The sequence below is a fragment of the Juglans microcarpa x Juglans regia genome, chromosome 4D (genome assembly GCF_004785595.1).
Source record: "Juglans microcarpa x Juglans regia isolate MS1-56 chromosome 4D, Jm3101_v1.0, whole genome shotgun sequence".
NCBI classification, from domain to species: domain Eukaryota; kingdom Viridiplantae; phylum Streptophyta; class Magnoliopsida; order Fagales; family Juglandaceae; genus Juglans; species Juglans microcarpa x Juglans regia.
In genome coordinates this window covers 1690626-1713517 of record NC_054600.1, presented here as the reverse complement: position 1 = coordinate 1713517, position 22892 = coordinate 1690626, and the positions used below count along the sequence as shown (strand labels likewise).

At 35.7% G+C, this 22892-nt stretch overlaps 3 protein-coding genes and 1 non-coding gene across 4 annotated transcripts; 1 reads left to right on the top strand and 3 right to left on the bottom strand.

The window, feature by feature from the left end:
• Window positions 1–640: 640 nt before the first annotated feature.
• On the bottom strand, window positions 641–3788 carry LOC121261531 (phosphoglycerate mutase-like protein AT74). Its single transcript, XM_041163956.1, has 2 exons — window positions 3183–3788; window positions 641–1160 (listed from the first exon to the last, which is right to left on the bottom strand). Exons 1-2 carry the CDS (start codon window positions 3664–3666, stop codon window positions 733–735), a joined length of 912 nt encoding a protein of 303 aa, XP_041019890.1. The 5' UTR covers window positions 3667–3788; the 3' UTR covers window positions 641–732.
• A 2110-nt stretch (window positions 3789–5898) lies between these two features.
• On the top strand, window positions 5899–5980 carry TRNAS-UGA. Its single transcript has one exon. It is a non-coding gene; the product is annotated as a tRNA-Ser (tRNA).
• A 669-nt stretch (window positions 5981–6649) lies between these two features.
• LOC121261528 (protein FANTASTIC FOUR 1-like) lies at window positions 6650–8212 on the bottom strand. Its single transcript, XM_041163950.1, has one exon. The coding sequence runs from the start codon at window positions 7992–7994 to the stop codon at window positions 7023–7025; it is 972 nt and encodes a 323-aa protein (XP_041019884.1). The 5' UTR covers window positions 7995–8212; the 3' UTR covers window positions 6650–7022.
• Window positions 8213–20391: 12179 nt separating this feature from the next.
• On the bottom strand, window positions 20392–22370 carry LOC121261527 (SH3 domain-containing protein C23A1.17-like). Its single transcript, XM_041163949.1, has one exon. It carries the CDS (start codon window positions 22183–22185, stop codon window positions 20560–20562), a length of 1626 nt encoding a protein of 541 aa, XP_041019883.1. The 5' UTR covers window positions 22186–22370; the 3' UTR covers window positions 20392–20559.
• Window positions 22371–22892: the final 522 nt, after the last annotated feature.

The window sequence follows — 22892 nt, the reverse complement described above, 5'->3', positions numbered from 1 at the left end:
CCTTTGGTAGAGAGAGAGGGGGTTGGGGGGGGGGGGGGGGGTGGAGAAAATTTGGGAAACTCAAGGTTTAGGTAATCCATGTGAATATTCAAGACATTTTTTTGCCTGCTCAATTTCTTTCCCATGTGATCATTGGATGATATTGGTCTATATTATGCGATTTTGAATAACTTCCTTCCTCATAATGAGGTTGGAAGAAACTGCCCCAACTTGTGTGCAAAAGTGTCTCTAGCATGCAATCTTCTCAAAATATGCAAGAACTTGTATGATATGAACAGAACATCGCCCGTCAAGATAAACTTATTCTGCATTACTGTGTTGAATTTTGAAGATCAACTAAGTGGTGTAGGATTCGTACATTTGAGTTTTTATGATGCATTGGAAGCAAAATTTACTGATAAAAGCACAACAATCAAGTTTGAATGACTATAAATCAAAATATCCTCTGATGCAGTCTCTGTTTTTGGTTAATCCGTAACATGGAAGCCAAGGGCCCCAACAGCAGTTCTACAGTTTCCAACTGATTGCCATCATCCCTACTTAGCAACAAAAAAAAAAAAAAAACCGGTTGTCATCTTCCCTATTCTCAAATTGGAATCTTAACTTTTGATCTTTTACTATATGACTTCACCACCAAATCAACATTGAGATTTCTTTTCCACTATTTAGATTCACTATGCACAAACTACGATCAAGTAAACAAAAAGAAAGTCAATTTAAATGTCAGACAACCTATGCAAATATGCTTGAAGCATCATTTGGAGTTTTGTCGTCGTCGTCGTTTTCATCCGAATCAGCTAGATGGTCAAAGAAAGCATCAAGATACCAGGGACAATTTTCATTCCAAGCACCCTTGTTAGCATGGGCTCGCCATTTTTGGTCTGCTATCATGTCAGAGTCGAGTCCCCATTCTCTCATTTCATCCTCTGTGTGATGGATTGCTAAGCTGTATTCTCCACCACTCCCTAACTCTAGCACTCGGAATTCACAGTTCCCAAGATTGTTTAGGTGCTCAAATTGCTCAACTGTCCACTTGAACCACTTCATGAGGAAGACACGTGAGGTTAGCCCATGTGATATAATTATGAGATTCAGGTCGTGGGAAGGGTCATGGTGAAGCCTGTTCATATCTATGTCCCTCCACAGAGACTCAAGGAAACCTGCAAGATTCAAGTTATCTCTTCAATATTTTCATTTCAATGACATAAAATTTTGAAAACATTTCCCATTTTCAGGTATAGTTCCAATTGACAGACTCACACAATCCCCCAACTACCATCATAACAGAGGAATGATTCTGTTGATTGCAAAGGCTATGAATCTTGCATTTCCCTTTAACTAAAAAAATGTTTCAAAATGCACAATCCGAGAAATCCAAATAAAATCAAGAGGTCGATTTGCAGGTTCTACATTGCTCCATACTTCAGGCCAGTTAATACTATGCCTAAAAAGTATAGAGCGTGCACACATGCAGATTGTAACTCCTAAGTCCTACTTAAGAAATAAAAGTAGTATTGCATATGCAAATTGATTTCATGTAATTCTCGTAGTTACAAGACACTAATTCTAAAGTAGTAGCAAAACCATTAAAATTGCTATGTGATATGCATGATAACTTTCTTTGCACAAAGTTATCAACAGATGCCAGTCTCCTTTTTTTTAACCTTTTAGAAATTTAGATTTTTGCAAATGAAGGCACATTGACAGTTTTTAAATTTTCAGCAATCATTTTTATAGCAAAAGCTCTAATTTGCAAAATAGGAAATTGGAAAATGTGGATCTATTTTTATTGTCTTTTTTTATATGTAAATTCCCAAGCAAAGCAATCTGGAGTTAACAATGTTTCATTATTTATGAAACTTTCCAATTTTGATTGCTTGTTTGTATTTTTTTTTTTTTTTTTTAAAGGCATCACAATTCTATATTGGTGGATCCTAGACGTTTTTTCGTAGAGATTTTGGAAAGTTTGACATGCAAAAGTTCACCAAGTATTTCAAAGCCACGCCTGCCAGGCAAGTCTACAGTTACCACAGCACGAGACATGTCAAGCGACCAAGCATGCAATGGTGAGCACTTAAATGAGCAATGGATATGCGCAAGGAAGACAACTTTCATCGACAAAGCTCAATGTCAATTAACTTATATGCCAAATGCATAGCCCTACTATAGTAGTATTTTCAATACAAGAAGAATGGGCAAGATATGTTCTGCATGTGGAAATGGAACCGTGGGATAAAGAACCTGCCTACTATAACATAACATAAGCAACCACGATTGTGCAGATTACAGCTTGGTTAGGTGAGATCAACAGAAAAATTTGAATCACATCTATAGTAAAAGATAGGAGCATACATGCTTGGTGCTGTGCAAACTAACTTCCATCAATGGTGCAGCTGGATGAACTTGGTTGACTAAATTCCTTACCTAATCACATTTCTCAAATGGGAATTGCTTAATGCAAAAGTGCTTTAAAGGGGACCATTCTCGCATCCTTAGATTCAAGTTTAATCAATAAAGATTGGCTAGTCTACCTCCAATTCAAATTTTTGAGTTTGGACCCCGAGCTCTGAACAAGCTCTGGCAGTCTATAGTACTTTTAGACACATGGTCGGTCCCTTGAATTGCCTCCAAATGAGGTTAGAAGCCAAAAGATAGTTGTATGCTCCGACTTTTCTTCTCCTTTCCCACATTTTTCCATCTACGACTCTTCTCCTTCCCCACATTTTGCCATCTACGATTCTTCTCCTTCCCTAGATTTTACGTCAAGTAAACAACACATAAAAAGGAAGGGACATGACAACATGGGACCAAAATAAATCATAGAATGTGGTCTTACAAAGATGCTAAATAACTAACATTGTCCATTTTCAAATAGTTTCTTGATTTCCCATTTACTCAATTAGCTCCCCTTTTTTCAATCAGATCCTTCATTCCCTGTTCCATTCAAGTTATCAAGGAAACAACTTTTAATCCAAATCAGGTCCCAAACTAGAAAATTTTGAAAAAGGAAAAAACCGAAGCAAGCGACCTCTCTAGTAAAAAAATCCAAAATGCTAAATCACTAACTAAACAAAGAAGGACAAAAGTCGAAGAGATATTGAAAAGGGGAAAAAAACAGTAGAAAAAAGCACAATAAACAATTTAAGCAAGATAAAAATATAATAAAAAGCGAAGTACATAACTGGAAACGCGGTCGAAGACATCGGCGGCGGACTCGCCCTCGGGGAAGCGATAGAAGAATCTACCAAATCTTTCTCGAGTCTCTTTGATCGCTTTCATCCTCTCCTCCACTTGGAAGTTCCCGAAATCCTGCTCTCGTACCCGGCATTCCTCTCGGACCCCGATGACCCGGCGCTTCGAGAAGGAACGGCCTACCTCCCGGAGCGTGGATCGGGTGCGGGCATAGGGGGAGACGTAGAAGTAGACGCGCCAGTGGGAAGAGGATGAGCCGGAGATAAGGTCGCGTAGGTTGACTCCGGCGAGGTGGGCCTGGGTCAGGCCAACCGAGGTAAGATGGATTTGGTGGTCAGGGATGGTGGTGTAGGCGGAAGTGTCTAGGTTGCCGGCGGACTCACCGTGACGCATCAAGATTATGCGCTTGGGGAGGATTGTTGACTGCTTCTTGTGCTGCTGGTGATGGTCATGTTGTTGATGTTGGTATGGCATAATCTCTGAAATCCTCTTATCTGAGATAAATATGCAGAAATGGAGTGCTTGTTTGTTGGTTATGGCTGGCTTTGGGGGAGATGATGTGATGGATTGGTAATGAATTGTTTTGGGTTTAGCTTTTGCTTTTCTCATTCCTTTATATATTCCATTTCTGGTTTTTATTTTATTTTTTCTATCACAACTTTGACCTTTCTATCTATCATTCAACGTTCAAACTTTCTTGCAAGGCGGAATATCGTTATTGATATTAATATATTTTAATAAATATATTTTATTTTATTTTATTTCAAGTATTCACCAATCTAGTCACATAAAAATATAAGAAATCAGTTTAATAATAAAATTCAAGATGAGAAGCAAAAAATTATATCCTTTATTTTAAGGCGATTATGGCATTCGTCTTATATTTTTTTGAATTAAGATGTTGATTAATAAAGTCATTTAAATTATAAATAGCTCCACATAATTGAAGGATTTTCTTAGTGCTGGTCACGGTTATATGGATAAGAGAAATACTTTAACTATAAAAGAATTGCACTAAAGTAAACTCATAGAGTGATTTGTCTACGTCAAATTGTAAAATTATTTTTATCGTAAAGTAGATCTAAAATATCACATGAAATCACTTCACATTGTGAATTCATTTTTATGTAATTTCTTTGTATATATAACACTTATCTACAACCTTTTTTTTTATTTCTAATTTATTTTAATGCAAACAGATCATGATTAAAAAAAAAAAAAAAAACTTGAAATGTTGGCTTAAGCTGTATTTCACACGAAAGAAATAGCAAAAGGCCTAGTGAATTAATGAAAAAGGCTCTAAATTTACTTTATATTTGGAGAAGAAATGTGGATGGGCGTGAGAATTCATATTCTAATTGGATCATCCATGATGTCAACATGAGAAATCTCAGAATGATTCCTTTCAATCAGATTTATGCATGGGCTGTTGAATTTTATAAGAAACGTCTAGTTGGATGCGTGCATGATCTACGCGATAGATTATTATAAGAACATGCATGACAGAGGATGCATGCATGGATCGATCGGACAACTTGATAAGGAAATACGTGATAGATTATAATTTATTTTTGATTGATATATACATGTCTATAAATAGTAATGTTTCTTTTCGTCTGTTTGCATTTCTTTATTAATTTTATTTTTCTAATTAGGGCGTGCATGCTTATTTTATATTGGTAAAATATCTGTAAAACTCCTCGGTTTCTGTTCAAAATTTGCACAGATTTGCATGCAGTAACACAGAAAGCAATGTGGATGCAGCTACCTAGCTAGCTGCCTGCCTTCGAGCCCCTAAAGAAAGGTCAAAGGAATGCCAAGCCCACAGACAATGAAATTTCATTTCCACTTTTGACCGGAAAATGGTGGATTTATTATACCTTTTCCGTCGTGTTTGAATAGACTACCAGCCTTGAATGTTCCATGTTATTATTTCGGTCTTTGCTGGTTAGAAAATTTCACAAAAATGTATGAGCGGTGATTATTATCGTCCGTTTGGATTTATAATTCTTTTTAATTTATTATTATAATTTTTTTAAATTTTAATACAAAATATAATAAATAATTTAATTTTTTTAAATTTTAAAATAATAATAATATTAAAAATAATATTTTAACAATATTTTATCATCTCAACTCAACTCAACTTACTTCAACATTCAAACCTAACTTACTATTCACAAACATGCAGTACTATTTATTACTTTTTTTTATTATTTTTTTATTACTATTTACAAATTATTTAAGATCACTTCGACTTTTAAACATAACCTAAACCATCCAGTATCGCAAGTGATCCGAGATCTTTAAAAGTCATGATATATAGGAATTAAAGGTATCCCTTCCATTATTATTTGTCCAAGGTATATAAGCATATAATTATAAGCTTGCACCCAGTACAACCTGTCACGCGAACCATGTCCCATTCTTTTTATAAATTAAGTTACTTACATCCACCTTCAATCATTAATTTTGAAGCATGAACCAGCTCACATCAAAGCAGGCCAGGCCAGTAGTACTTTAGCCCAACTTTGCATGCCAAATTATCACAGATTGTGAGTTCTAGATCATCGAGCTTTCCTTTTCATTTCATGCAGGCCAGCGGGAAAATGGGCTCCACCAAATCGTGCAGCAACTTGGGACGTTGTAGGCTGTGGGTGAAGGCTTACAACTATAGTGAGTGACAACCAAGTTCAACTAGCGAAAGTCGATATGTCCGAGTGGTTAAGGAGACAGACTTGAAATCTGTTGGGCTACGCCCGCGCAGGTTCGATCCCTGCTGTCGACGACGACAACCTTCTTTTCTATGATATTCATATCTGCTTAAACGACAGCGTTTGATTTAATCAAAGCCGTATATATGCTAACCAGTGTAAATTTTTTTTTCCTTTATTTTTATTTTTTCATCTTCCCAAGTTCCTCAGCTTCTAGTTTTAGTAATTAATATGTCATTAATTCACAACACGAGGCTGTCCCTCTCCAAACCTTTTTTTATGTTGACTAGTAATCACATGAGACACGAGCTGAAAAAGCTCATCTTTTCATCAAAATATGTGCACCCCCACTTTCCTGGCACGTGGCAACTAAAAATCCTATCTGGCCTCACCCTTTTTTTGACAAAAATCATGCCAACCCAAAACCATGTCACCCCACCAAACTTCCCTAAAAATAACGTGAATTTCAATATGGCCTACCAACTTCTTGGATTCAAGATAAAACTTCTTCAACTTTTATACGAAAAATAGGAATTAAAAAGAAATCTCTCTCCATGTTCTACTTTTGTTGTTAATTGCTTATACAAGGGTACCTGTGGCTGGTCTGAGTACTGTGTACACCACTACAAATTCTGAGCACTTATAAACCTCATATATATCATCAAACTAATTAATTAAACAATCATTTTACAGAGAAAATTGATCATGGCCATGGTGTGGTGGTTTTTGTGGTGGATGATATATATTGAATTATTGTTCTTTATTTCTTTATTTTTTTGTTTATTTGATATTGAAGATGAGCTTTGGACAGATGAAAGTGAAACTACCTTCTGCTGTAACAGAAAAATTCTAAATTTGGCACCATCTCTTGTCCCTCTCTCTCTCTCTGATCTCTCCCCCGTAGCGATGCAGACTCCTTCAGTTGCTGTCAGCCACAGAGATTCCAGTAGTACTGTTATATGCACCAAATTTCAGCTGGGACATATCAAACATATCTGGCGACCAAATTCAACTAGCAGATAACACATTGCAGAAAACTGCAGACAGGGTCCAAAAAGACATGCAACTTCATGCCTTTTGCAATCCCAGAAATGCAAGAAAAAATGCTAGTTAACCTCACCCGATTGTCACACAATGCTGCCTCCACGCATGCAAGTTGTGGTGGTGATGTTCATGGTGGCTCACTAGCGCGTGACACCACCTGAATCCCTCCCCACTCCCTGGAAACAGCTTCCACTCCCCAAATTTCTCTTCTTCCTTCTCTTCTTCAATCCCTTTTACATTTTCTTTTTCTTCATTTTCTACTACTACTACTACTACTTCATTTTCTTCCTCTTCTTCCTCCTCCTCTTGTTCTGGCCCTATTTCTTGCTGTACTACCCGATTCCCGTCTTCTACTTCTTCTGCACAGTCTTGGATATCGTTCTCTCTGATGAGGTGCAATCTCAACCGTCCATCTTGTCGTGAAGCCCGGAGAACCTCTGTCCGATCAATCCTCACCTCGGTGAGCTCGAGCCGCCCGTCCTTCCTCACCGCTCGGAGAAAGAAATTCCGCTGGCCGTTGGGCCTCAAAGACGAAAGCGGCGGCGGGAACTTCTTCACCTCCCCTCCGGCCCGCTTCCTCCAATATTTCATTCTTGGCGTGCTCCTCCGATATTGGAAACTACGTGAATTACCATCATTCTCAACCATCCCCTCCGCAATCTTGTCGTCGAAGCGCCTCTCGTCGGAGCTCTCAAACCCTAGACTCTCCGTGCACGACATCAACCCGTCGACTCCGCCTCCCATATCATCGATAAAACCTATTACGCCAAGATCCTTTTTCGGAGGAGCCGAAGGCAGAGATGGCAACTGTGTGGACTTAACCGACGAGGATTCAAGAACGTTCGGCGAGCGTTGGACGTCAGCGTCAGTGGCAGTGACTAGACCTAAGCCTCCTGAAAGCGAAGAAGAAATATGGTGTTGGTGGTTATGGTGGTAAAATCTATAAGGGAGTTTGTCGGTGTTTGAGAAAGTAGAAGTGGTGTCTATGGAAGTAGCGAGGCCTAGAAAAGAGTGAACGCTCTTCTTGCAAAAGCTCATCATCATGGTTGAAACTAACAAGAAAGGTACATAGAAAGCATGAGGTCAGACAGACGGAAGGGTACTCATCCTGTATAGAGGAAAAAGAAGGGAAGGCTTGTGGAAATGGTTTGGTTTGGTCATTTTTTTGTGGAGAAAGTTGGAGAAGGGGATGAGGGTATTAATAATATCCGCATGCGAGAGAGAGAGAGAGAGAGAGAGAGAGATCAGAGGGTGGGTATGGAATGGTGAAGGAAATGCCACCGAAACGGAAAGTTCTGTGAAAAATGAGCTGGAGCGATAGAGGAAACAGTGCGGCCGGGTCCCACGTTTGAAAGATGGCGGCCTAAGGCTTCGCTAATCACATCTATTTTTTTTTTTATTTTTTCTAGCTAGGTATGAACTTAGCTAAAACATCCTCATCCTTTGCTATCTCTATCTGGTTTTTAGTTTTGTCATGTATATTGTCATAAGGGAGATCGGGGGAAGCTTTGGATTGAGAGATATAGAAAGATTTTGAGGTCGTTGTCTGGCTTGGGCTGGTATTAATGCATTAATATTGCTATCTATGGTTAATTTATGGGTTCATATGGCATGTGGAGGCCGTAGATCTAATGGTAAATATTTTTGCCTTGTGTAAAAGGCCGTTCCCAAATGGTTGAAATCAAGACAAAAATGCTTGGGAAATAAACCACAGAGAGAGGGAGAGGGAAGGAATCAAACAGCTTACAAGTTGCATCATGTCCCGACTCAAGGCCGGCCAGATAGCTCAGGATAGAAAAGGTAAAGGTGGTATCACATCCAGAGCATGAATTGTCATGTCGCTTAGCTCCGGATCCCGGAAAAGAAAACCAAAATAGGGAAATCATGTAATCTTCTATTTGCTGCCACACCACTATGCAAATATTGTGGAAAATGACAGTTCCAAAAAAATATATATTATATGTATGTATTAATGTGTATATATATATATATATATATATATAGACACGAACACATGATCGATTTAGAATTAACACAAGAAAGCTAAAAACAAAAAACAAAAGAAAAAAGAAAATGGGGTTTTCTGGAAAAAGATCGGGAAAGCGAGCACCTCGAAAGATTAAAACCATTTGATCTGCTGTTTGTTTGCTTCTGGGTGGGGACGTTTGGATTATTGATATTTTTCTACGGTATGAAGGATATTCTTGGAACATGCAGAAAAGAAGAATCTCGAGTACTGTATGTTTGGCTTAATTGGAAACTTATCCTGCATGCATATAACAAACAAATTTGGTATATCTATGACCGTTACATGACCCACGTATATATGATCTTTGTAGAACAAGAGGTTGAGTGAATTTCTGGCACGATACATGATTTATATAATAATATTGAACAAGAGGTGGTACCTAAGACATGCATGAACTTAATATATTCCAAACAGTACATATACCTCTAGTCATCTTGAACAGCTAGCTTATAGATATTTCAATATAATCTCGTTCGTACAACAATATTCTAGTAAAATACGGGGTTTTCAATATTCTTTACCCGTGATACGGTAATTGGCTTAACAAATTTAGTGACGTGCAATGTATTTCAATAGACGTTGGTCGTGATCATCCCTTGAAATTTAGTAGCTTTCTATTGATTGTGAAGTATATGACATGATATTGTTCACTAATGGCTAGCTGATGCATGCATGATAGCTAGCTTCTTGCCACAAACAACCAGCAGCTTGCGTCCAACTGTACTAGAAGATGAAGATTATAACAAAATCAATGCAAGTTTGCTGAAGTATCAGAATTTGTTAGATATTATACAAATTTCATATAGTCCACTTCATTCTTTAATGGCATCCCAAGTCGTGTAGAAAACGTTCTCTGTAGAAGTGACCTTTTAATTTCTTGATAATTAATAAAGATAGCTTCACAATTTATAAGAAACGATATCGGGTACGTACGTAGTCTGACTAGTACTGATCATGTTGTGGTCTTGATCTTCCTCCCTATCCCATCCCATTTCTTAATTTTCTTTCAGCTTTAATTATCATTCGATCGACATTTTGATTGCTTAATTTAGGGTACTGATCTTTCATGAGATTCAATCCTCGATCTCCAATTTTATAGCCGGGTCGAGATAATTTATAGGTTAAGTCATGATGATCTTGCCTTATGATTTTACCCAAATTTTAAAAATTAAAAAAAAAAAACAAAGAAATACTAGAAATTGATTTTAAATGGCTCATATATATATATATATATATATATATATATATATTTATATAGATTGATCTTGTGACGTTACAACAACAATGAAATTAATCATCAAGCGTGCATACAACTGGTTGCTTCAACCTTTCTAGTTATTAGCCAATTAGCTAGCTAGAAGCCATCCACGGCACGTTCATGCATGGCTGCACAATCATGTAATAAACACGCGTATGTAATAAACACGCGTATGATTGACTAGCATGTACGTTGAAAAATTTAGTACGTACAACTTCCACACACATATATATATATATATATATATAGTCAGCGTGATGTTAAATATAGTCTTTGAGTTTATAAATATCGTGCAATATTTAAAAAAAAAAAAGTAGAGCCAACTATAAAAAATGAGATTTTTTCTTTATAATGTGGATCTAAGGTGTATCCTAGTTTTTAAAGAATGGTACGGAAGTTGTACACCTTTTTTTTTTTATGAAATAAACCATAGTTTTGCATTCCACTTCATCAAACTATATAAAGTTTACCCTGTATTACTAAGCTAAGTATTCGCATAGGGCCACTTTCTATCCAAACCTGTTCCTCATTTACATTGAGTGAGAGCCTAGCAAGATTATGAGCTACTTTGTTGCATTCCCTGTAAGTATGTTGTACCACCTAGTCGGGTCTATTATGAAGGATCAGTTTTATATCTTCTATCATTTATCAATGACACTCCCAGTTTGCTTCAATACTATTTACAGCTTTAATAGCTACCAAAGCATCTCCTTCAAACACAACCTTAGTAAAATTTGGCTCAACACATAATTTCAATGCTCTCTATAATGCATGAAGATCTGCAGTAGCAGGATTAGTAATCCTTCTTTTTGAACTGCATAAAGAAACCAACACTTCACCCTGATCATCTCTAATGACCACTCCAATACCTATATTTCCTTCTTTTGCATTCATGAGAGCAGCATCCCAATTTGCTTTCACAAAGTTATCTGCAGGTTTCTTCCATCTGAGTCCCCTTCTTTCAGCTACACTGCTTCCTTGCTCATTTTTAGCAGTTTCTTGTGCTTGCTGGAGTCTGTTAGATTATCTTTTCCCATACCTCATTATTTTTCACTTCACTGCTAGACCATTTCTGTAAAGGACTTGACTCCTCTGCCCACACATCTATAGCACTAGCACAACTCCAAATGGCATGACAAATAGACTCCTCTTCCCTCTCACATATGAGACAACAAGAATTCTCTACAATCTTCCTGCGATCTAAGTTCTTCCTTGTGGGTAAACTGTCATTAAGAACTTTCCAAAGAAACATCTTCACCACTCCAGGAACCTTAAGATTCCATAACACCTTCCATCCCTCAGATGCCCACTTTGAAGAGTTCCCTTTAATTCTTCTTTTCTTGCTCATATCCAGGTGGTAAGCACTTTTTACATTAAAGATCTCATTTATTGTTGGAGCCCAGATTTACTTATCTTGTAGGCTAGTTTGGCTGATAGGGAGACTACAATCCAGCTCAGCTTCATCTTCATTCAGAATACCTTTAACCGACTCTTCTTTCCAGACACCACCTTTAGCATCGATCAATTCCTCTACTTTGGTTGCTACACTTAACTCTTTAACTAGAGATTGAATGCAGAAGGATGAAGGTCTGGGAATCCACTTATCTCCCCATATCCTTATACTATTTCCATTCCTAACTCTCCACACAAGTCCCTCCTTTAGGAGATTCAACGAGCCCTTTGTAACGCCCCAATGGAAGGCCCAAACCACATGACCTATACTCCAAAAGGACTAGTCAATGATACAATTGGAGTCCCATTGGAACCTCATAAAGAGCAAGAACTTCTCCTTCCCAAGCAATGTGGGATCCCATACACCACCTACCCTTATACATATCATATGGGGTATCACAATCTACCCCCCTTAAATTCCCGACGTTCTCGTCGGGTCTGTCCATTATAGGTGGTACGGCTCAAGTCCCACATTTCTGGTTGGGATAGCTTTGATACCATTTGTAACGCCCCAATGGAAGGCCCAAACCACATGGCCTATACTCCAAAAGGACTAGTCAATGATACAATTGGAGCCCCATTGGAACCTTATAAAGAGCAAGAACTTCTCCTTCCCAAGCAATGTGGGATCCCATACACCACCTACCCTTATACATATCATATGGGGTATCACAATCTACCGTCCCGGGGTGGAGATTTCTCGGACCGGACCGACCGAATAAAAAAAAAATGATATATATTATTTATATAATAATTGAACAATTAACAATATAAAATTTTAAATATGTTATTAATACTTGTTAATATTCTATAAATTAATAATATTTTATATATATCTTCATCTAACCTATCACTATTAACAATATAAAATTTTAAATATATTATTAATACTTGTTAATATTCTATGAATTAACTAATATATAATATCAATTAGTTAATTATATAGTAATTATATAAATTAATAATATAATTTTTATCTAATTTATTATCATTGATCATATAAAATATTTTTTTATTGAGTTTGTTACATAATCCACATTAATAAATCACTTAATTTAATTTAGTATTTTAAATAATTTTTTTTATTAATTGATTTAAAAAAATAATAAAAGTAAAAATAAAAAAAATTAGGCTGAACCGATTGGACCGAACCGGACCGGTAACTACTGGTTCGGTCTGGTCCCTATGGGTATTCGGTCCGATCCGATCCAATGATAAATATTCGGTCTATCGCTGGATCGGACCGGACCGAACTGGACCATTTTCACCCCTACTTATAATATATATTAATTTGACTTATAATTTGAGTCATAAATATAATTTCTTTTATAGAATGAAATGAAATGAAATTATTTTTAATTATAAACAAAAAAGAAAGTTAACTTTTCTAAATAATGACGTTTCATTAATATCTTTACAGTGGTCAAATCGTAGGTCTTGTTAGCGTCAGAACATTTTAAAGAAAAATCAACGGAATAACGTGACAATCCACATCAGCAGCGACCACATCAGCGTGCGTGATTATTAAATTAAAGTTGAATTAAAGATTCGAAAATCCAATGCAACATAAAAACCATTAATTCCAACGGTATCAGCAGCCATGCCATACCTGTGGGTGATGGGATCCCCTTAATTTTGCATAAATATATAAGTTCTATAAATGTTATTTCTACACCATATACTAATAAGCGATTAATCATTTTTATTCTTCTATATATATATATTTCTATATGAATATGTGTGTTTAAATAAAAAATAAAAAATAAAAAAAACAAATTACATGTTGGTATATAAATTAGGAGAAATTATATTTGTAATTATAGAGTACGCAAGTACTGCACATTTATTTTAAAAAAAATAAATAAATATAAGACTTCTATAAAAAATTAATTTTTTAATAATAGATTTTATTTTTTTAAAAAAAAATATGTGACATTTGTATAATTTATAATTGTATTTAATATTACTAGTTATAAGATGATAAATGCACATCGATCTCTTGTGAAACAACGCGTTTAGTTCAAGTGGCGCCACTTGGCAAAATGTTTTACACATTTTTTATATATTTTTAATTTAATTATGGGAAGGTAGACTCGTGGGCTGCGCACGTTTAGATCATTTTTTTTTTTTTTTTAACATATAAATCGCTTAGATAAGTTGAAAGTAGCGTTAGGTCGTGGGTCAATACATATGTGCTTAAACAGTGATATTCATGTTTGTTATATCCTCTTTGATCAAATACATTTTAAATTATTTTTTATACATTAATTATTTAAAATATAACTATAATTAAAATAATAAATTCAAGATGTCTCTTGCAGCCGGACGAAGTTCACTGCAGGCGAGGACAAGCTAGCTTTCAGTGGAATTAATATGCCAACATCTTCATGCAACTTTTATTTTGGTTGATTCTCATTACCCAAGCTAGCTTCGAATAACTAATTAATAGCTAGCTTAAGTTGCATATTAATATTTTCTTGTATCATTAAATAATTATGAATATATTTACTGCATTATATTGAATTGTAAGTCATTTTTTTTCTAGCTCGACATATTATATTTAATAGATTAAGGAATACATGAATAAGGGGTGGAATATTTTATAAAAACTCATTCAGATTTAGTACAAAACTAAAGAAAAATGAAAAAAAGGCATTGGGAACAAATAAAACGTCCATATATCCTTCATCGACAATGGACAGATGTACAAAGTGGCGGTTTTTATACACAGATTATTAACCAAGGTCGGAAGCCATGGTGGTTGGTATGGCTGCACTTTGTTGTTCTGGAGTGACTGTTTGAGGGATCTACTTTCTTGTCTTCATGATCATGTGGTAAAGTAGTACAAATCTTGTATTAAAAAATCTGATAAAAAAATCCAAATTCTATCACATTATATGTTGTCGCAAAACACCACTCTTTCGAATGAGTACTCGATCTGATTTTCAAGCTGAGGGCAAAAGTGAAAGAGGTGTTACTTGTGAGTTGAGGCGAGAAAAAACTACCAAATGACAAAAGAAGTGGTGGTGATTATCTTGTGATGCGGGAGAATTCGAGTCAGATGATGTTGAACTGTCAGATTGCATGTTAACTGAACTACTTCGAGACGGCATATTAGCACAATGATAGCAAGAAATAATGATTTTTCCTTTACTTGGGACAGTTTTGAGCATGCATTGGTATTTTGGTCATAATTTTGGCTACGGGTAATAGATTCACGCATATGACCTCAATTCAGAAAACTTTTGCGACACACACAGCGTGGTCACCCAACTACGCTTGGTGTGCATCTTTTTTAGCCCAAAATCAACTGTTTTTCCTTTCAAATCCACAATTTTAGATGTTTTTTTTTACTTTTTATGGTAATACTTCATTTCTCAGATAGGATGTGATTTTGAATACGATTTTGATTAGATTTTTGGTAGATTGATGCTTTAATTACGTATTTATTGTTGGAGTGTTTATTGAAATTTTGCTACTTTTGATAAAATATTGATATTTTCGGATTTATAGATATTTCAGCTTGGCTTGTGGGTTTGGTTAGAAGATTTTGAAGTTTTGATAATTTTCAATTGAAAATAGAGTTATTTTTTCTATGTGTTGGGCGGATATTTTATCTTTTTGTTTTTGATTATCTGTTGAAATCAGCCGCAAGAATTAAACTAAATTATGTCCGGCATCATCTAGCGCGTATGCTTCAAATTCTTAACTTTGCTATTTGGATATAAGAGTACTATCCCAGTAACTAATTTAAGTAAAATCAGTAAGATGGGGAGAAAATGGATGGATTGTGGCTTGGGTGAATTTTGGGGGATACTGGAATCTGTGCCGGTGAGTGAGACTCACTCATGGGCCGCGATGTAGCCTCAACGGCCAATAGAGAAGATTTGAGGGTGGGGAAGTTTTTGGTTCGAACCTGTGTGGTAGATCATTGGACTTCAGGAAAAGAGGTGCTTAGGCATTACACGGCTCTTTCAGTTGCACGTGAGAGATACGCACATATCGTTTTGATGCCCTCCACTAATTCTACTTGAAGGATTAGAGGCCTGGGAGTTCCTGTCTTGTATGGCGCGTGCGTCTCAAAGATGGCCGAAAAGTTATAGATTGGTCTTTTTCGACCTTCGAGGGAAAAGAACAACAAAAACAATTCAAAAATTAGAAATAACTCTATAGACAGAGAAAAAAATTACTATGCCGCCTCAAACTAACCGCTATAATGTACTGTTTGGTAAAAAGAAAATTTATTTAATTTTTACTTAGTAATTAAGAAAGTAATTTTAAATATATTATTGTGTTTTTTTTATTTTTTAAAAATATTTAAATCTATTAAAAAATGAAAAAAAAAAGTTAAAATACAACTAGCAGTAAAGTTGAGCGAGCTACTCTGGGCAGCAGAGTAACCCAACTCATAGACAAGATAGGTAGAGCTCCTATGTTGAGCAATATTAGGATTATAGGTCTTACGCAGAAGAAAGGAAATGGGTGGAGTTTGGAGAAGGTGTAAATGTTTCGGTCCAAACTGGAAAAATTGATCGGATCGAACTGAAAATTGCCTAGGTCAGTTTCGATTCTCCATTTGGGGGATTGAATGGGTTTCGATCCCGTCGTCTATGATTTTTTGACCGGACAGGATTGAAACCGACCGAACAATATTTATCTTTTAAAAAAATATTATATATATAATATTATTTTATATAATAATTGGAATAATGATATTCTTATCACTCTTTTACTACCTTTCTACTACTCTTTTTTAATTTTCAGTTTATTTTTTTAAAATCTTTCTTTTACTTAATGGTTAAGAAATTGACTATTAATGAAATTGTATATTTTTTAAATTTTTTCTTAATGATTAATATATTAAAAAAATACTTAAAAGAAAATAAATAAATAAATACACTAAGAGTAGTAAAGTGATGGTAAAAGGGTTGTAAGTCTATGATTACCCTAATAATTGTATAAGTTAATTATGTATTTTTCATCTAATCTATTATTATTGACCATATATAATTTTTAAATAATATATACTATCAGTTAATAATATATCATAAATCATATGATAATTTATGTCATTATATCTAGATACATTCATAAATACTCTATTATTTACACTTAATTAATGTAATTAAGTAATTATTTTTAAATATCTAAGTTACAAACAAGTTTAAATAATCTATGCATAATGAAATTATATAATATTTTTTAACCATATATAAAATGTAAGACATTATTAAAAATTATACATACAATGAAATGTAAGTAGTAACTATCAACAACATAAATATAATTATAGTTAAATATATTTTTTAATGAGTTAGTTTTAGTTATATAAACCATATTAGTAATTCACTTAATTTTAATTTTAATAATTTAAATAATTTTTTACTAATTTATTTAACAAAAGGATAAAATAAAATAACAAATTAACTGAGCCGGACCGATTGGACCTATAGCTATCTATTTAGTTCGGTCCACTAGAAATGATCGTTCTTGCCGGTCTGGTCCGAAAAAATGATAAACAGGACCAGACCCGATTTATTATCTACTGGAGGCACGGAACTGCAAGTCATTTGATACTACTTTTAAAAATGATATTAATTCCTATAAAAAAAATGATATTAATTAAAGAGAACATGAATAATTTGATACTCTAAAAAAAATGCTAAAAAAATAAAAATACTGAATCATCGGCGCTTAATTGATAATTGAGTGCCTGGGTCCTGCGTGCAACAAGATACAAAATCATGTGGGCGCACACGCACACGCACACGCACACGCGCGTTAGGGAAGACAATGTGCCCTACACTTGTGTCCAGTTTAATTTTAGATAATTTTTTATTTTTTAAACAAAAAATTACTTTAAAAAGTAGAAATAATGAATTATAGAAAAAAAATTCAGCTCATCATTTCCTATATTATACAGTAACATCTAATTTCTCATTTTTATCATTCAATTTAAACATATATATATATTGATGTTTAAATATGTGTGTTTACACATCAAAAAAAAAATCACATATTGATGTGTGATGTGGTGATAATGAATAAAATTTCTTTAAAAAAATCATTTTAAATCTAATATCTTTATTTTAAATCTAGCCGATGATTTTTAAATTGGGTCAAGTATTTTAAAATCTTCTAAGTATTTTACCAAAATCATTTTAAATGAGGTATTTGTAGTGTTATTGAACAAAGACTAATTTTGAAGTAAACATTTTTATATTTTGGAGTTCTGAATATAATATAATTTTAAAAAATTAATTTATTTAAATGAATTTTTATTTTAAGAATATTATTTAATATTTGTTAATTTATTTGACCCAAAATATGCCATTGAATACCATTCGTCATTTTTCCAGAAAACAACCCAAGCATAAACTGACCATTTTCCCAGAAAATGGCACTCGTATCCATTAAACCACAAACTATAGGAAAATGGCCTAACATATTCATTTATCAATTACTATATGCGGGAATTGCAAGTGGGATTACCAACATTCCTACTTACTACCATTCTTACTGTTAACACTGTAGGCAGGAACCATAAGCGGGACTTACCACCATCCTTACCGCTTGTACCATAGGTGGGAATCACATTCAGTACTTACCACAATTCTTACTTATCACCATCCCTACCCCGTGCACTGTAGGCGAGAATCATAGGCGGGACTCTACCACCGTCCCTACTTACCATCATCCTTACAGTTTCTTTTACTTTCTCTTATTCCTTCAATCTATTCATTTCAAACATACCCAAAAATCATCTCTCACATAAAAACTCAATTTTCATTCACGACACATGAGCATGCATTGAATGATTCAATAAATGCCATGATGCCAAACATAAGATAAATACACAAAAGCATAATTCAATTAAATAAACAACACATTCTCACATCCAACCGACGCCCATACTTCTCACACTCAAAATTCGGCACAACCAATCAGACTGTAAAAAGTTTGTTAGTAGAAAAATATATTCAAATCTCACAAAGTTCTTTGAGAAATTACTTACAGTGATGAAATATAAATTTCGAAGGATCAAGGATGTGTAAGAGGTGGCGACATAATAATGTAACAATGTATTTTGGACTATGATCGTGGGTCTCAAAAGGCTAAATTTTGAATAGGAACAAACTAAGACTTGAGATAGCTAGGGAAGAGTTTAGAGGTATTGGTTAAGCAAATGGTGGTGGTAGTTGGCTGCTGGTGGCGATGTGGGTGGCGGTTGGAGGCCAAAATACCAAAATCGAAAAATGAGCTAGAGGCGCTTCAACGGTGACGGATTGGAGCTAAGGTTGAGTGGTTTAGGTGGCTGGAGGGTCGATGGTGGTGAGATGAAGAGATGGTGGCCAACGACTGCGTGACGACACTGCTAGAACGAAAAAGGGCCAAGGCTTGGATTCCCTCGTGGCGGTTAACGGTGGCATGAGAGGGACTGATATTGGGAGGGAGGGATGCCGACTAGAGGGGAAGAGAATGAGCTGGGTGGCATTGGCCACGCTGGCGTGCGGCGGTGCACTAGAGGGGACAAAGAAACAGACGGGCTGTGGCTTGGATTCCCTCGTGGTAGTTAATGGCGGCACGAGAGGGGTTGAAATTGGAGGGGGAGAGACGTCGGCCGGAGGGGAAGAGAATGGACGGGGTGATGTTGGCCATGCCAACGTGCGGCGGCGCACTATAGGAGATGAAGAAACTGACATGGGAGAGGGGAGGAAGGGCTCGCACGCAGGAGAAGACCAGGGGCAAAACGGAAATTTGGGAATAGAAGCAGGGACAAAATGAGAAAAAAATTGTTAGACAAAAATACTATTCATCTCAATTCGCACTTATATATATAGTAGATATATACACATTAATACAAACTCTTAGAATAATTAAAGGAAGTATTTTTGGTGTATATATATATATATATATCTCCATATATTTTTTCTGGCGTATATTTCAAGTTTTTGTGTTTGATGATTCTATTTAAATTAAAGGTAACAGAGAATGACAAGATTATATTGGAGATATATTGCATACAACACTACTATTGGATAACATGAAAGACACGCAACTATATATATCATTAATTAAAGTCCTCAGGAAAATTATTATTTGAATATAAGTTTTTTTTTTTTGAAAGGTATTTGAATATAAGTTGAATTCGAGTTTATTGTCTAATAAATATTATATTATATATTGAGAGTCAAATTTTATACGAATTGTATTAGCGTTAAATAATCGATTATATATATACATATATATATATATATATATATATTTATTATATTCACAAATTGTCATTCAGTAAATGAATCACGTCGAATTCGAATTTGATTGAAATGACCTGTCGAATGGATTTATTTATTTAGAACCTTAGCTAGTAAACACACCACTTGCATGTGCCAAAAATAAAAATAATTTTTCACTTTCCACTCTTTCAAGCAAGAAGCGCATAATTAGAATAATTTCTACAAGTGTTATATATATATATATATATATGAAAAATAACTAGCTTCGAGGGTTCATTACCGTACGTACATTGTCATCAAGAAAGTTTTTAGTTGGTAAAATAACACTCAATTCTATATTCATGTCCCATGAAAAAAAAATTCTATTTCTTGCAATTTCTTTTTGAAACCTCACTTTTACATATATACACACACACATATACACACACACACCACTTTGTTATAAGATTAATCTTATATAGAGCTTGTCTATTTAATTTGAGAATTTTACAAATTATTTCATTATAATAATACTAGAATTGCATCCTTGATTAATGGATAGGAAATTACATCGTCATTATTATATATAATCATGCATATTGTTTCTCGAAGCACCAAAATCATGTTGATCTTTAGCAAGCAGGAACAGTACCATCACTGGCGGCGTGGACCCTGCTCAGAGTACCCAAACCCTTTACGTTTAGTCGGACAAATGGAGAACAAGAAGCTGGACAAAACTCCGGCCACGAGTGGCAAATATACGACAACTGAGTACTTGTCGTTTTCACCTGCTTGGGGGAAGAAACAAGATAGCACTTCCGAACTGCTAATAGCAAAGATCAAGAACACAAAGAGGGAACCAAATGCATGAATATAGTCTTTGAATTCGATTGAATACTTCTTCAACTCCTTGCTGATGTTTAACTCTTCTTCGGCACGATTTTCGTAGTTTAAGACGCAAAGTCCATTGCATGTGGCGAAACCATAGTATAATTTTTCGTTATATTCGAAGCTATCAGTGAAAGAAGAGAGAAAACAAGTGGCAGCACAAACTGCAATGACGAATCCAATGAGGTACTTGTGGAAGATACCGCATTTTCCACTGTTGGAAAGAGATGGTACTAGGGATTGAAATGCAAGGACTGTGCCGGTGGGTAAAAGGTTTGCCAGGTTGGATGCTTTCTGTGCTGTCTTTGCTACGTTTTTTTTGCCGAAGCCAGGCCGGGTTATTAATGGTCCTCGTTGTGGGGCTGTTTGCGCTGGCACTGGTTCATGCGGACTAGGTAAAGGTACTGGGTTTGGGTTTGGGTTCTCCTGATGATGCTCTGGGCTGTGTTTCGGTGATGGTGGTGGCGGTGGTTGTGCCGATGGTTGAGGAGGAACAGGGCTTTGTTGGGTTTCTTTCATATCTTGTAATATTTGTGGCTGTACTACAGTCATAACTGGGTTCGGTAGATTTCCAAAAGATGGTGCTCCAACCATGGGGTTTGAGACTTGGTATTGGGTTACTGATGGGGATACGGAAGGAGGTGGCGGGTAATTAGGCGCTGCATTAACAGTTGATGAGTATGGTTGTGACAAAGGTACTGGTTCAACTATGTCGATGGTGAAGTGGCCGGGTGCATTCCGCTCGTGGTTGGAGTCCTCGTTCAAAGTTTGGCCGTATGCAGGCGCTGGTGGCAGAACCCTATCGGGGTAATAATTATAAGCAGGCCGCGGCAGCAACGCTTCATGAACTAAAGGAATTGGTTGGGATCTACTGTCCGGAAGCTGAGATTGGGATATTAGTTGCACTTCAGCCAAGAACTCACGGAGCCTGTTACGATGATCAGGTAGCAGCAGCCATGCGATTTGTTGTTCTATAGACGACTCAGAGCCTGCGGAGGGTAATTGATTGTTAATGTTTAGCGCCGCCAGCTGGGAACTGGAGCTCTGGTTCAATATCATCATCAGGTACTCGACAAGGCTGCCTGGCGCAGGGGGTTGTGACAATGAAGGAAGTTCAGGCCTGAAGTTGAATATTGCGGAGGCGTCGTGTTTTGGTGGTGATGGGTTTGATTGTGTCGACGCCATAGATAATAACTTAAGGGCAGAGTTAGGCTCAGGTGGCAGCGATGCGATTAGTTGTTGGATAGACTCAGCTGCGCCTGAGAGTTGATGGATAAGGTTTTGCGGCGGCAGCTGTGGGCTGGAGCCCTGGTTTTGCAGGGGTTGATTGGCATGAGTTGACTCAGATGGCACCGTAATTGGTTGATTAACAGGAGTACTTGAATCAGCCATTGGAGAGATCGACAGTGAGAGAGAGGGAGGGATGGCGAGGGTTGAGATTTGAGTAGGTGGCTTGGCATGGGAGAAAGCTTTATATAGAAAATTAGGAGGGAGCTAGCGGGACTTAATTTTTAACATTTTTGTTTATTTTCTCTCATCACTCAAGGTAAAATTTTTGTTCGAATTTAATAGCTTTGAAACAAAGAAAAATAGATATATAAAGTATTGAAATGTATAATATTTATATTAATATTAATAATAAATATTGTCGGACTTACTTTATTTAATATCTATCAGCTTTATTCTCCAAGTTTAAAGTTCTTATTTGACTAAAAACTGAAAAATATTTAATACTTGGTAATTAGAAGAAGAGAAGTTCTACAGCTATAAAAAAATTTAAATATAAAATTTATAAATTGACGTAATTTTATACAATACGTTAGATTTAATTTATAATAAAAATAATTTTACGGTGATTAAGGTATTATATCAAGTTAAACAATTTATTGATTTAGAGATACCATTTTCCACCGAGAAAAGAGGCAGAGCAAAACGTACGTGTAATCTTCTTTTTTTTTTTTTTTTTTTTTTTTTTTATTGAAACAAAAGTTCCAATTATTCCATTGTGACGTTGAGCCTCTGGATAGGTACAGCGTCAGCAAGTAGTAATACGTAGTACTCAGGAAATGGGCTAATCGTGCATGCAAACTGCAAAGCAT